This window comes from Bos indicus, chromosome 7, assembly GCF_029378745.1.
Source record: "Bos indicus isolate NIAB-ARS_2022 breed Sahiwal x Tharparkar chromosome 7, NIAB-ARS_B.indTharparkar_mat_pri_1.0, whole genome shotgun sequence".
Taxonomy (NCBI): domain Eukaryota; kingdom Metazoa; phylum Chordata; class Mammalia; order Artiodactyla; family Bovidae; genus Bos; species Bos indicus.
In genome coordinates this window covers 110,326,260-110,341,332 of record NC_091766.1, presented here as the reverse complement: position 1 = coordinate 110,341,332, position 15,073 = coordinate 110,326,260, and the positions used below count along the sequence as shown (strand labels likewise).

At 46.1% G+C, this 15,073-nt stretch overlaps 1 protein-coding gene across 5 annotated transcripts in view; it reads right to left on the bottom strand.

The window, feature by feature from the left end:
* Positions 1–15,073, bottom strand: part of CAMK4 (calcium/calmodulin dependent protein kinase IV) — a 255,441-nt gene that overhangs the window by 11,743 nt on the left and 228,625 nt on the right. For all 5 annotated transcript variants that reach the window (XM_070794140.1, XM_070794139.1, XM_070794143.1 and 2 more), the window contains exon 8: positions 1,547–1,622. In XM_070794140.1, coding sequence (XP_070650241.1) covers positions 1,547–1,622 — 76 coding nt within the window. The remainder of the gene's footprint in view (positions 1–1,546; positions 1,623–15,073) is intronic.

Genomic DNA, 15,073 nt, shown 5'->3' with positions numbered 1-15,073 from the left:
GGAGAAGGCAGCTGTCTGCAGCCAGGAAGACTGCTCTCACCAGGACCTGAGCTACTAGCACCTTTGACCTCCAGAACTCCAGGACTCCACTTTTGTTTCTGTAGCACCCAGTCTCTGTGTTTTGTTACAGAACCTGAGCTGCCTAATTCACTTTCTTCCACACCCTTCAAAATCTCTTTACAGATTTGAATAATACAGGTTTCAACAATTAACTTGGGCTTCCCAGGTGGAAGGTAAAGAATCCACCTGTCAGTGCAGGAGACGCAAGACATGTGGGTTCGGTCCCTGGGTTGGGAAGATCCCCTGGAGAAGGAAAGGGCAACTCACTCCAGTATTCTTGCCTGGAGAACCCCACAGACAGAGGAGCCTGGTGGGCTACAGTCCATGGGGTCGCAAAGAGTCGGACACAAGAGTGCACATGGCATATGCACAACAATGAACTCTGCAGTACCCTCTAAAGTGAAAGTGAAGTTGCTCAGTCGTGTCCGACTGTGATCCCGTGGACTGTAGCCAGGTTCCTCTGTCCAGTATCCTCTAACTGACAGCCAAGTCCACTTGCTTTGATTTAAGCTTTGGAGCTCAGTGCGGTTTGCTTTTGCAGCTGTTCTACAGGCAAACCTTCCTCTCCAGACACTCTCCCATCACTCTGGACTATTTCCTTCATATTTGTCCGCAATTCCATCATCTCTTTGGCAGACTGAAACCCATTGTTTATTAGTAGACAGGAGCTTAGAAATGGAGCTGGAGATACCAGACAGTGAAAGATTTAGCCCCCCGCCTTTTTTCTACCAGAGAGAAGTTTTCTCTGAGTTCAGGGTATTATACTAAAGGTCCTTGAGAACTTAACACATATAGGAAATAAAACTGATAGCCAAAATGCCTTTAAAACATTCCTGATAAGACATATATAGGTTTGGGATTGCTTCAGAGGTTAAAGAACCATTTGTCCCTTAAAAAGGAATAATACTCTTATCATTTGGATGACCTGCACATAAGTAAAACAAGAGCAAGTTTAATAGGTGGTTTCATGCTCATTACTACCATCAAATAATGAATTGTTCCCCAGTCTGTGATACACTGCATAGTACAATGAGACACAGCGAAGCCCTAGACCGAAGTTCTTGCCCCAAGAAAACTACAAAACATGATGCTCGTTTCCCGAAAATTCTTTCATTAACTACTCTTAGCACATCATAGAGAACCACAAAAAGGTAAAAGGAATCTTGCTTTTTTTATGAGGACTCTAAGTACTTGGGCTTCCCAGGTGATGCTAGTGGTAAAGAAACTGCCTGCCAAAGCAGGAGACATGAGAGACAGGGGTTCGATTCCCGGGTTGGAAAGGTCCCCTGGAGGAGGGCATGGCAACCCACTCCAGTGTTCTTGCCTGGAGAATCCCATGGACAGAGAAGCCTGGTGGGCTACAGTCCATGGGGTCGAAAAGAGTTGGACAGGCCTGAGCAATTTAGCATGCATGCACACATAAGTAACTAGAAGACACTATTGCAAAGGGAAACAGTATGCTTAGAGATCGCTTCTATTCACTTACAAAATGTAGGTGATTATCCCCACAGACCACATGTCCACCTCGGGTCCGTAGGCACAGCCTCTAAGGATTTCAGGTGCTGCAGAAAGAGTGAAAACGGTGTTAGAGCTTAAATTCAATGTTCACATTTTAGTAACAAGCAATGGAGAAGAAATGAGTTCATCAACAGAAACTTCAGAACAGGTTTAGAACCAATCTTCTCTCCTCAAACCGAAGTACGAGGCTACAAATTCTTACGACAATTTTAGTGGAAAAGATTATAGTCTCTCTGTGTTTGGGGTACATAAAAATAAACTTACTAACTTTAATATTCTACATCAGAACATCATGACACTTTTCAAATCAGATAGCTATATCTGTACTACAAAGGGAGCTTTGTACACAGAAAAGAAAGAAATCAAAGTTCAGCATAGGAAGAGATAAGAGGCACAGTCAGGCCGCCTGAGGCCTGAGGTCTCCGTGAGCCTGTGTTTCTGACTGCGTGTAGGGCAGGGGCAGGGCGGACGGCGAGAGGGCTGGACAGTCCAGCGCTGGAGGGCAGACAAGAGCCAGCCCAGGTCTCGGCGCTGAGAAGCACCCGCGCCACAGAGCGCGGCTGTCCGCGGTCCCTCGGTATTAAGGGCGGAGAGAGGGCTTCCCTGCGCGCAGCCAGGCCGCGGCTCGGCCTGAAACGCAGGTCTTCTCCGCCCCGCAGCGGCCCACAGCGTAGACCCAGCTGTGAAACAGAGGCTGACTGGGTCAACCGCTTGCCCTGAGGCCTGGAGGTGGTGTTTGCTGACCCCACTAATAACGGAAAAAAACGGAGAAGTGAGAGCTCTGCTCTCTGTGCCGAAGCAGGGCGCAGGTCTACGGCCCAGAGCAGCCCTTTTCTATTCTGAAGAGATGTGCTGCGGGGGTCCGCGGGGGGGCCCCCTGGAGAGCAAGCGGAGTGCTGAATGTTCCCCGAGGGCGGCCCTGGGTCTGGGCTCCGCACGCCTTCCCTCGGGGCGGCTCCGCGCGGCCTGGGGATGTCAGGACTGGAGGACACGCCAAGGGGAGCCTCTGAAGGAAGCTGTCCTCAGGGAACCCCGAGTTATAGAGAGGACACCGCGGTCTTCCCTCTGACGTCTTCCTGCTCTGTTTTCTTCTCTCAGGATACCCTCCCTCCTGTAGAAACTGTCACATAAGACGCAGGAGGTGAAGGGCCTGTGGAATGGGCCTGCGTCCTCGAGCTCCGCGCGGCAGTTCAGCGGGAGGCACCCTTTGAGGAGCGGGATCTGGGCTCCACGGGCGTCTATTCCTAGAACAATTTCCTTTCGAGACTTAATTAACATAATTAAGAAAAATGCGCACTCAAAGCCAGTACCACCCTCTCTGCCAGGCTCGTGCGCATCCCCAGAGCCATCTGGACCCCACAGACGGTCTCTCTGGGGCCCAGGGGCCTCTGCACTGACCTCCCACTCGCAAACGCCTTGCTCAGCGTCGGGCGGAGGAGGCTGAGGTGAGGCTGCAGCTTTCAGAAGGGCCACCTCCGCCGGGGGCTGAAGGCGCGCACATGTGGCACAGTCAGAGCCACGTATCCTCCCCAGGCCAAGTCCCACACCAGGGAAGCATCATCAACTCCATACCGACATTTAAACATACACATGAAATCACTGCAGATGGTGACTGCAGCCATGAAATTAAAAGATGCTTACTCCTTGGAAGGAAAGTTATGTCCAACCTAGATAGCATATTCAAAAGCAGAGACATTACTTTGCCGACAATGGTCCGTGTAGTCAAGGCTATGGTTTTTCCTGTGGTCATGTATGGATGTGAGAGTTGGACTGTGAAGAAGGCTGAGTGCCGAAGAATTGATGCTTTTGAACTGTGGTGTTGGAGAAGACTCTTGAGAGTCCCTTGGACTGCAAGCAGATCCAACCAGTCCATTCTGAACGAGATCAGCCCTGGGATTTCTTTGGAAGGAATGATGCTAAAGCTGAAACTCCAGTACTTTGGCCACCTCATGCGAAGAGCTGATTCATTGGAAAAGACTCTGAAGCTGGGAGGGATTGGGGGCAGGAGGAGAAGGGGACGACAGAGGATGAGATGGCTGGATGGCATCACTGACTTGATGCACGTGAGTCTGAGTGAACTCCGGGAGTTGATGATGGACAGGGAGGCCTGGTGTGCTGTGATTCATGGGGTCGAAAAGAGTCGGACACTACTGAGGAACTGAACTGAACTGATGAGATGCTGAGAGTCTCATATTTTCTGGGTCTTGGTTTTTACCTCTAGTAAATGAATTGCACCAGCTAATTTCCAGGTTTCATCTGGGTTTCATATGCTGTCATCCAAGTGAAGGAAGAGTTGTTGAGAGTCCAGGCAAGAAAAGAGGACGGGTGCTCCCCCTGTGCACCTGCTGCAGGACCCCTCCTGTAGAGCCTCTGTGCCTGCCGCCCGAGGGCACCCATCCCCAGCTCCGGGGGGGTCCATGCCCAGCCCGCGCGTGGGGAGGCACCTGCGGAGGCCAGCAGGCTGTCTTAAAGGTCCGGGGCTTTCCCTGACTTTGATCCTTGTAGCTCCCAAGTCAAGGGACCCAAAGGAAGCGAATACTATAAAACAAAGTCCTTTTTGAAACCATGTTACAGGGTTTTAGTTGGTTTTACCTGATGTGGCAATATCTGACCTCCCTTCCCAGCACTGGGTGCAACCTTACTTGCCAGAGGCAGCTTATGTCCTTGTGAGGCATTATGCTGCAAGATGAGTAAACTGGTGGAATGAAAAGCTAGACTTCCCATGTGAGGTTGACTGAGACGAAAGGAATACAGAATGTGTTTGTCCTCCATAATAAATTTCTCTTAAAAAGAAATTTTAAAATGGATTTATTATATTCACTATCATAATATAAAATTTGGATAAAATCAACCTAAATACCTAGACACAATTAGATATTAATACACAGTAACCTTTAAATATTTTTGATCACTAGTTAATAGGACTGTAACTTCAGAGCCAGCAGAATACATTCTTGTAATCTATGTGAACCCTTTCCAAGTGCCAAAAGCTTTTCTAGAATAAATTTCAGTCTCTGGCACATCAGTGTTTCAAGTCTCCTACGTATCACATGTCCTGGAGGGTAATTCTACATATTTATGATTTTCTTAAGGGTTAGAAATAGTTGACTACTTCCAATTCAGTTCAAGAAAAGGTATCAACCAGTCTACCTTTTAATGCTATTCATACAGACACTCCTGGAAGTCCTTCATATATTTTCTTATCTCATTGCCAAAACAAACAAATAAACAAGCAAAATGCAGGGGCAGGGGAATAAAAACATTCAAGGTGTACTACAGTTGTTTTTTTTTTAACATGTATTTTAAATGATTTCGAATTTTTTCAGAAATAGTTAATAATCATTCATTGATTTTCCTGCCTGTCTTCTAAGTAGAGTCAAGTTTTCTGCTACTTCCTAAAGTTACCATCATTCATGTTATTGCTCATTAAACACTAAATGCTACAGAACTCCCAGGATACCTGACAGTGTAATGTCTAGAGATTGAAGGTATATATAAAGATTGGAATGAATTTATTTTAGTAAATAAAATCACTGTAACTTGAAATGGTTCTAAAATAAGCAAGATTAGGTATAGCCTGTGACATTTGACTGATGCTAGGTTTTCCTTCTCCTAAAGTCCTAAGAGAAAAATAGAGGGATAATTTGAATGACTGACTACCTTTTTTCTTTGGGGCTCCAAAATCACTGCAGATGGTGATTGCAGCCATGAAATTGAAAGACATTTGCCCCTTGGAAGAAAAGCTATGACAAACCTACACAGTGTATTAAAAAGTAGAGACATCACTTTGCCAACAAAGGTCTGTCTAGTCAAAGCTATGGTTTTTCCAGTAGTCATGTATGGAGGTGAGAGTTGGACTATAAAGAAAGCTGAGTGCCGAAGAATTGATGCTTTTGAACTGTGGTGTTGGAGAAGACTCTTGAGAGTCCCTTGGACTGCAAGGAGATCCAACCAGTCCATCCTAAAGGAAATCAGTCCTGAATATCCACTGGAAGGACTGATGTTGAAGCTCAAACTCCAATCCTTTGGCCACCTGATGCGAAGAGCTCATTTGAATCCTCATTTGAAAAGTCCCTGATGCTGGGAATGATTGAAGGCAGGAAGAGAAAGGGATGACAGAGGATGAGACAGTTGGATAGCATCACCAACTCAATGGACATGAGTTTGGGTAAACTCCGCGAGTTGGTGATGGTCACAAAGAGTCAGATGTGACTGAGGACTGAACTGAACTGAACTGACTGAACCTTCATTTTGTTGGTGCCCTAGATGAGCATGATCCCTTCCGACCTACCGAGTTAAAACCACAGAATGGTATTCTTTATTGGAAGACTTTTTCAAACTGTTAACTGTTTTTGAGAAAGCCCAATCCAAGGGAAACCAGGCACAGGAAATCAAGAGGTTTCTTTACTCACTCATTCAACTGATGATGAACTGCATTTGTTAAGCACATGCCGTGTGACAAGTGCTGTGGGTCGTGGTGGGGAATGAGGGGGCGTTACAGAGAACAAGTCTCCACTACCACAGAGAAAACCACACGAAGAAACATAGACTGGTAACCAGAAGTGCTTGGAGGGAGAGTGTCTGTAACAGAGGGTTGACCTGGTCAGAAAGATCAAGAAAGGTATTCAGAAAGTGAAGTTTAAACACATGTGGAAGATCTAGAGAAGCTAACCAGGCAAAGGGAGAGAGGTAGTGGCTGAGCAAACAGAGAAGAGGGCTCCCTGAAGAAAGCAAAGGCAATGAGACCGCTCAGGGAGGAGCCGGGACTCGGGAAGGGAGGGGTCAGCACGGTGCGGCTCCCCGTGCCAGGCGGGGCCCCAGGGCGCCCGCAGGCAGGTCAAGGCCACTGCGGGTTCCACTTCATCAGAGCTTTGTTGTTGTTGTTGCTCATTTGTGTTTAAATTCTCTCCTACATTTTCATTTTAACCATTCAAAACCTATAAGAAATACAGCCAATATTTTCGAATAACTATAAATGGAGTATAATGTATAAAAATTTTGAATCACCATGTTGTATACCTGAAACTTATGCAATACTGTCCATCAATTATACTTCAGTTAAAAAATAGAAAAGATTTATTTTCACCTTAAAGCCCGAATCTGACTTTATAGAAGTATAGCGGACAGACACAGTGGGGCTCGCAGTGCAGAGGCTGATCTTGAATTCAGAGACTCCTGGGCCACAGAAATCCACGGCACCCTCAGCACCTAGAAACTCCTCTAAGCACTGCCCCTGGGGATTGAGCAGGAGGAGGGAGAGCCTGTTTGGACCTTCTCTGCTCCTTCCTGCTTCCCAGCTTGGCCAGGAGGACCCCGAGGAGGTGCCTCCAGGGCGCCTCCTACAGGCTCACAGAGCTTACCAGCTCCTACGGTGCCCACGGCAGGCTTTCCTGAGCATCAGTACCGTGTGTGGTCCTCTGTTACGGGGTCACATACATTTGGCAAGAATCAGGAACAACCTTTTCAACTTTGTCAAGGGCAGTTTTTGCTTTGACAGTAGAGAAGACAGGTAACGTCTGAGTGCAGTATGCTGAATGCTATTACAAAGGTGTGGACCAGATCAGACTGTGACACAGCTGAAAGGCTTCTGGGGCTGGGGGTGGGGGTGCTGCCTCTGGCCAGGAGCAGACGTGCGGGTTTACTGCAGTGAACCTCAGAACACTGCCATTCTATACACGCCTTGCTGAGAACACCTCGGACACTTCAGTTATTTACCATTTGCTAGTGTAGAGCAAGAAAAAACGTCTGAAGGATGTTTTGAGACGTAAGTGATAGGCCCTTTATGTTCCAACGCATCCGCTCTATTTTCCTTGGCTCTTTTACACTCCAAACATCAGTCAGTACAGCTCTCACTGTTCCTCATTTCAGCTGGTAAAGAAGTCTTCCTTGCCACATGAATCATATGACATTTCTTTTTGTATAAATCTTATAAATGGATGAAGAAAGAGCCTGTTTATTTTTCTCACTTCACTTTTTTGTTTTTTAAATGATACCCTGAAGAGAAAATCAAATATCCTAGAACACCTAGTGCGTTCAGAAGCAGACAAAAGAAACACGACTTATTTTTATCACCCTGTGAAAGTTTCATTTCTATGAAAGTCACTTTTCTGTGATTCCCTTGACTTGGAGTAATCACTATTTGTTCCAAATCTTAATCATACTGAATCTCCTGGTCACTTTAAAGCTGTGATGGATGCTGGCTGAGGGATAGCAAAGGAGTGTCAGTTGAAAAGCCATCTTTCCATTTTTTGTGGGAAAAGGCAGAGTATAAATAAATACACCATATAATTAATTATCTCATCCTAATAGTAACATTATATAAGAACCTCTTTTTTATATGACAATAGAGATATAAAGTGATGGATTTAGTTCAAACTGTCTCATGTTACGTTGGCAAATACTGTGCTTTTCTCTAAAGGAACTATACACCTCACTGATAATTATCAGCAATAATTCTTTTTGAAACGTTTACTGTTTATTTTATGCTTATCCTTTCTGTAGCAAACACTCTAAAATGGAACATCCTGTGGGTGTTGAGGGCCCACATGGCGCATTTTAAGCGCCTCTCCTACCCACGCGCCTCAGTCAGCTCTCGACCCCTCTCCTCGCGTGGCTCCACCCTCACATAGGCAATAACAGAGCCGAATCCTCACAGCAGGCGATTCGCGGGGCGGCTGGTTCTTTCTTGAAGTGGCCTCTCACAATTATAAGGAAGAGGGCATGGAGAATGATTTGCGATACTGAGACCAAGAAGTTAAGGATTTCCAGTACAAGATTGTCTGTAAGGCGGACACAGAGACCAGACCCACGGACGCAGAGAGGGGAGGGGGAAGATGGGATGAAAGGAGACAGGAGCACGGGAACATACACACCGCCGGGTAAACAGAGCCGGAGGGGCCCTGCTGCGGCGGGGAGCGCACATGCCAGCTCGGCGAGAACCCGGGGGTGGGCGGGGACCCTGCACACCCACGGCCCATGCACGCTGATGCCGGCAGAAACCAAAGCAACACTAAAGCAACTGTGCTCCAACTACATAAATGTATTTTAAAAAGACTGTCTCTAAACTAAAGGGAGCAGGAGAAGTGAGGGGGTGCCATTGGTGACAATCTCTTTAGACTCCATTTTATCAGCCATCTCAGGTCAAAATATACTTGGTTAAGTGCTCGTTTGGCAACTTAGTTGACAAATACAGAACGCATACAGGGATTCTGTGGGAATACCACTTAATACTGTACAGGTGACCAGGACGTGTGCAGGGCTCTCCCCTCTGTCCCTGTCAATGGTGCTGACCCTGCAGGATGCACAGGCAGGTCTGGGACCATCTCCCACGCGAGGGAGGTGGCTGCTTGTATGAGCCCCTTAGCTGCTGGCAGCTCTAGGTGTTAAAACATGGATTTGTGCGCTGAGCCCCAGACTGGTGTCTTACACAGCTATTCATTCCTAGCTCTGCCCTGCGGAGTGTCTACTGTTGGACCGTTTGAATGGTAACGAGGTCGCCTCTTCTCCCTGGCCTCCTGAAGGCGATGCTGCCTGGGTGTCAGTGGGATCACTTCTTTTTCTGCTCGAGGGATGCTGGACAGTCTCGTGACTTTAAGTAGCACCTACACACTGGTACCAGCAGCCACACCCTGGCTTCTGAACCTCAGACACATCCGCCGGGGTGTCACACAGCACCCCACGGCCAGCAGCCCTGCGCCTGCTGCTCGGGAGGCGTTCCGCCGCAGGGAGGGCAGCTCTGGGGTCTCAGGCCCCCTGTCCCCTGCAGTCACACGCCCGCCAGCCGCCTCCTCGCGGGCCGGCGCTCTCTTCCTCAGGCTGGCGCGCTTAGTCCCTGTCCCTGGAATGTTCTTTCCCGGGTGTCTATACCATGGGCTCTCTCCCTGCCCTCCTCCAAGGCTGTGATCTCCTCTCCCGTGAAGCCTTCACGGCTTACCCTGTTTAAACATTAACTCAGGCTCGCAGCACTTCCTGTCTTCTTCCCCAACTCTAGGTTCTTCCACAGAAATTCCTTTTATATAGTTCACACATGTATTCTGTTTATTGTTTGTCTTCTCCCACTAAAATTTACCTTCCCTAAGGAGTTTTTTCACTGCTCTATCTCAAGCACCCAGAACAGTGCCCAGTGCATAGTAAGAACTTAGTGAAATTAAATGAAAAAAGACTGAAGTTCCACAAAACACCCTTTCTTTAGGTCTGTATCAGACGATACAAAGTCCCAAGAGACTCATTTTCCTCTCAGTTTAAAACTTCCCAAACAGCTCTGAGTCCCTGTGCTCTGCAAGGTCAACACCAAGATCAGTGACACCCCTGCTCACCACTCCTGGCTCGTCGCCAGCTTCATTCTCCCTTTCCTGGGCACCTCTTCATCTGGACCAGGCGCTGCAAGCCTGCCTGGGACAGTCTGCACTGGCTCAGGGAAAGGAGATGGGATGTGCAGGAAGGGGCAATGGGTTTGGGCCAGCCTGCTGGGCGTTCTTGCCTCCCTCAAGCCTTTCCTGCCCCGATCTCACTGTCCACGAGCCTGGGGACCATCTGGCACACAACAGCCAGTCAGGGAGACTTCCAGGCAGTGCACGTGACGTTGTACTTCATACTTATTTTTTACAGTGTTTTTAATTTTTTTAAAGTTCATTGAAAAAGAAAGTCATCATTGTGGGTATTTAATTAGTTCTCAGGTGATATAATTCCCTACATGATTAGAATACCAAGGTAATTGGATACTCTAATTATTTCACAGTAGCAATTTAATCTTCTAGAAATGAACAAAGACATGAAACTATTTTGTAAGTTTGGAAGATGGCGGTCAGGGAGACCACTTTCTCCCCCACAAATTCATCAAAAGAACATTTGAATGCCAAGTAAATTCCACAAAACAACTCTGAATGCCGGCAGAGGACATCAGGCAGCCAGAAAAGCAGCCCATTGTCTTTGAAAGGAGGTAGGAAAAAATATAAAAGATAAAAAGAGAGACAAAAGAGGTAGGGACGGAGCTCTGTCTCGGGAAGGGAGTCTTAAAAAGAAAGTTTCCAAACACCAGGAAACACTCTCACTGGCAAGTCTGTGGTGAGCCTTGGAACCACAGAGGGCAACATAACCGGGAGGAAAAATAAATAAATAATTAAAACCCACAGATCACATGCCCAACGGTAACACGCCTGCATCTGCCACTAGCAAGTGGGGGCTGGGCAGGGAGGCGCGGGCTGCATTGCTTAGAGTAAGGACCAGCCTGAATGCCCCGAGGGCAATCTGAGGGAACTAACTTGGGCTAGCAAACCAGACTGTGGGATAGCTACCACTCGAAAAGTCCTAACCTAAGACACTGCCAGCCCCGCTCACAGAACAAAGGACTGACTAGAGCTACATGAAAAGCCCTAACCTAACACACCATCAGGCCCGCTCATAGAACAAAGGACTGAGCAGAGCTAGCTGGCTGCAGACCAGCCTATCCCACTCCGGTGACAGGCCAGTGAGGGCAGCCAGAGCCGGAAGGGGGCAATCGCAGCCCCAGAGAGGCATTATCTACCAAACTGCAAGCAGGCTTCATTGCTAACCAAGACTTCTTGGGATTCTGGACAGTCAACATCCGCCTAAGAAGGTGCACCGGCTATACACCAGAGAACCGAGTGGCAGGGACAGGGGAGGCGATAAGTCGCAGCAACCATGCTCGCCAAACACCTGGTCACCTGAGCTGCTCGGACCTGGGAAGAGCACAAAACGCAGGCCCAACCGAGTCTGTGCCTCTGAGGACTACCCAAGTACCTTAACCTGAGCGGCTTAGACCTGGGAAGTGCATACAACCCAGGGCCGGCCTCAGACAGTCCCCGGCAGAGCAACCTAGAGCCTAAGCAGTGTAGCCAGGGAAAGCGCACACATGTCGTGAGCGAGGGCAAACCCAGTGTGGCCGAGACACTGTGAGCACATGCCCGTGTTATTTGTTTGCAGCGTCCCTCCCTCCCCACAGCACGACTGAACCAGTGAGCCTAAAAAAGTGTCCACCACCGCCCCCTTGTGTCAGGGCGGAAATTAGACACCGAAGAGTCCAGCAAACAGAAGAAGCTAAAACAGAGGGAACCGCCTTGGAAGTGACAGGTGTAATAGATTAAAACCCTGTAGTTAGTACCGACTACATAGGATGGCGGAGAAGGCAATGGGACCCCACTCCAGTACTCTTGCCTGGAAAATCCCATGGATGGAGGAGCCTGGTAGGCTGCAGTCCATGGGGTCACTAGTAGTCAGACACGACTGAGCAACTTCACTTTCACTTTTCAGTTTCATGCATTGGAGAAGGAAATGGCAACCCACTCCAGAGTTCTTGCCTGGAGAATCCCAGGGATGGGGGAGCCTGGTGGGCTGCCGTCTATGGGGTTGCACAGAGTTGGACACGACTGAAGCGACTTAGCAGTAGCACATAGGACAGGGCCTATAGATCTTGAGAAATATAAGCTGGATCAAGGAACTATCAAAAAATTAACTGACCCCACACTGCCCACAACAACACAAGAGAAAGTCCTAGATATATTTTTTACTATTTTTACTATCATTCTTTAATTTTTTTTATTTTTTAAGTCCTCTATTACTCCTTTAATTTTCATTTTTATAACCTACTATTACTTTGCAAAAAAAAAAAGAGAGACCCTATTTTTTAAAGCAAACTTCATATATATATATATATTTTATAATTTTTGTGACTTTTTTTCTTTAATATTGTATTTTTGAAAATCCAACCTCGACTCTAGATTTTTAATCTTTGCTTTTTGGTATTTGTTGTCAATTTTGTACTTTTAAGAACCCAATCTTCAGTACCCATTTTTACTTGGGAGCGAGATTACGGGCTTGACTGCTCTCTCGCCCTTTGGACTCTCCTTTGTCTCCACCAGGTCACCTCTATCTCCGCCCTCCCCCTTCTCTTCTCTACCCAACGCTGTGAATCTCTTTCTGTGTTCCGGACGGTGGAGAACACTTAGGGAACTGATTACTGGCTGGATCTGTCTCTCTCCTTTTCATTCCCCCCTTTTATCCTCCTGGCCACCTCTGTCTCCTTCCTCCCTCTTCTCTTCTCTGTATAACTCCATGAACATCTCTGAGTGGCCCAGACTGTGGAGCGCACATAAGGAAGTGATTACAGGCTAGCTTGCTCTCTCCTCTTTTTATTCCACCTCATCTCATTCGGGTCACCTCTAACTCCTTCCTCCCTCTTCTCTTCTCCATGTAACTCTGTGAACCTCTCCAGGTGTCCCTCACTGTGGAGAAACTTTTCATCTTTAACCTAGATGTTTTATAAACAGTGCAGTATAGATGGAGAAGTCTTGAGGCTACTGTAAAAATAAGACTGAAAACTGGAAGCAGGAGGCTTAAGTCCAAATTCTGAGAATACCAGAGAACTTCTGACTCCAGGGAACATTAATTGACAGGAGCTCACCAATGCCACCATACCTACACTGAAACCAAGCACTACCCAAGGGCCAACAAGTTCCAGAGCAAGATATACCATGCAAATTCTCCAGCAACACAGGAACATAGCCCTGAGCTTCAATATACAGGCTGCCCAAAGTCACTCCAAACCCACTGTCATCTCAAACTCATTACTGGACACTTCACTGCACTCCAGAGAGAAGAAATCCAGCTCCACCCATCAGAATACTGACACAAGCTTCCCTAACCTGGAAACCTTGACAAGCCACTGATACAATCCCACCCACAGCGAGGAAACTCCACAATAAAGAGAACTCCACAAACTGCCAGAATATGGAAAGGCCACCCCAAACACAGCAATATAAACAAGATGAAGAGACAGAGTAATACCCAGCAGGTAAAGAAACAGGATAAAGGCCCACCAAACCAAACAAAAGAGGAAGAGAGAGGGAATCTACCTGATAAAGAATTCCAAATAATGATAGTGAAAATGATCCAAAAGCTTGAAAACAAAATGGAATCACAGATAAACAGCCTGGAGACAAGGATTGAGAAGATGCAAGAAAGGTTTAAGAAGGACCTAGAAGAAATAAAAAAGAGTCAATATATAATGAATAATGCAATAAATGAGATCAAAAACACTCTGGAGGGAACCAACAGTAGAATAATAGAGGCAGAAGATAGGATAAGTGACGTAGAAGATAGAATGGTAGAAATAAATGAAACAGAGAGGAAAAAAGAAAAACGAATTAAAAGAAATGAGGACAATCTCAGAGACCTCTGGGACAATGTTAAACGCCCCAGCATTCAAATCATAGGAGTCCCAGAAGAAGAAGACAAAAAGAAAGACCATGAGAAAATACTTGAGGAGATAATAGTTCAAAACGTCCCTAAAATGGGGAAGGAAATAATCATCCAAGTCCAAGAAACCCAGAGAGTCCCAAACAGGATAAACCCAAGGTGAAATATCCCAAGACATATATTAATGAAATTAACAAAGATCAAACACAAAGACCAAATATGAAAAGCAGCAAGGGAAAAACGACAAATAACACACAAGGGGATTCCCATAAGGATAACATCTGATCTTTCAATGCAAACTCTTCAGGCCAGGAGGAATGGCAGGACATACTTAAAGTGATGAAACAAAATAACCTACAGCCCAGATTACTGTACCCAGCAAGGATCTCATTCAAATATGAAAGTGAAATCAAAAACTTTACAAACAAGCAAAAGCTGAGAGAATTCAGCACCACCAAACCAGCTCTCCAACAAATGCTAAAGGATCTTCTCTAGACAGGAAACACAAAAAGGGTGTATAAACTCGAACCCAAAACAATAAAATATATGGCAATGGGATCATACTTATCAATAATTACCTTAAATGTAAACGGGTTGAATGCCCCAACCAAAAGACAAAGACTGGCTGAATGGATACAAAAACAAGACCCCTATATATGTTGTCTACAAGAGACCCACCTCAAAACAAGGGACACATACAGACTGAAAGTGAAGGGCTAGAAATGGATATTCCACGCAAATAGAGACCAAAAGAAAGCAGGAGTAGCAATACTCATATCAGATAAAATAGACTTTAAAACAAAGGCTGTGAAAAGAGACAAAGAAGGACACTACATAATGATCAAAGGATCAATCCAAGAGGAAGATATAACAATTATAAATATATATGCAGCCAACGTAGGAGCACTGGAATATGTAAGACAAATGCTAACAAGCATGAAAGGGAAATTAACAATAACACAATAATAGTGGGAGACTTTAATACCCCACTCACACCTATAGATAGATCAACTAAACAGAAAACTAACAAGGAAACATAAACTTTAAATGATACAATAGACCAGTTAGACCTAATTGATATCTATAGGACATTTCACCCCCAAACAATGAATTTCACCTTTTTCTCAACCGCACATGGAACCTTCTCCAGGATAGATCACATCCTGGGCCATAAATCTAGCCTTGGTAAATTAAAAAAAAAAATTAAATCATTCCAAGCATCTTTTCTGACCACAATGCAGTAAGATGAGATCTCAATTACAGGAGAAAACTATTAAAAATT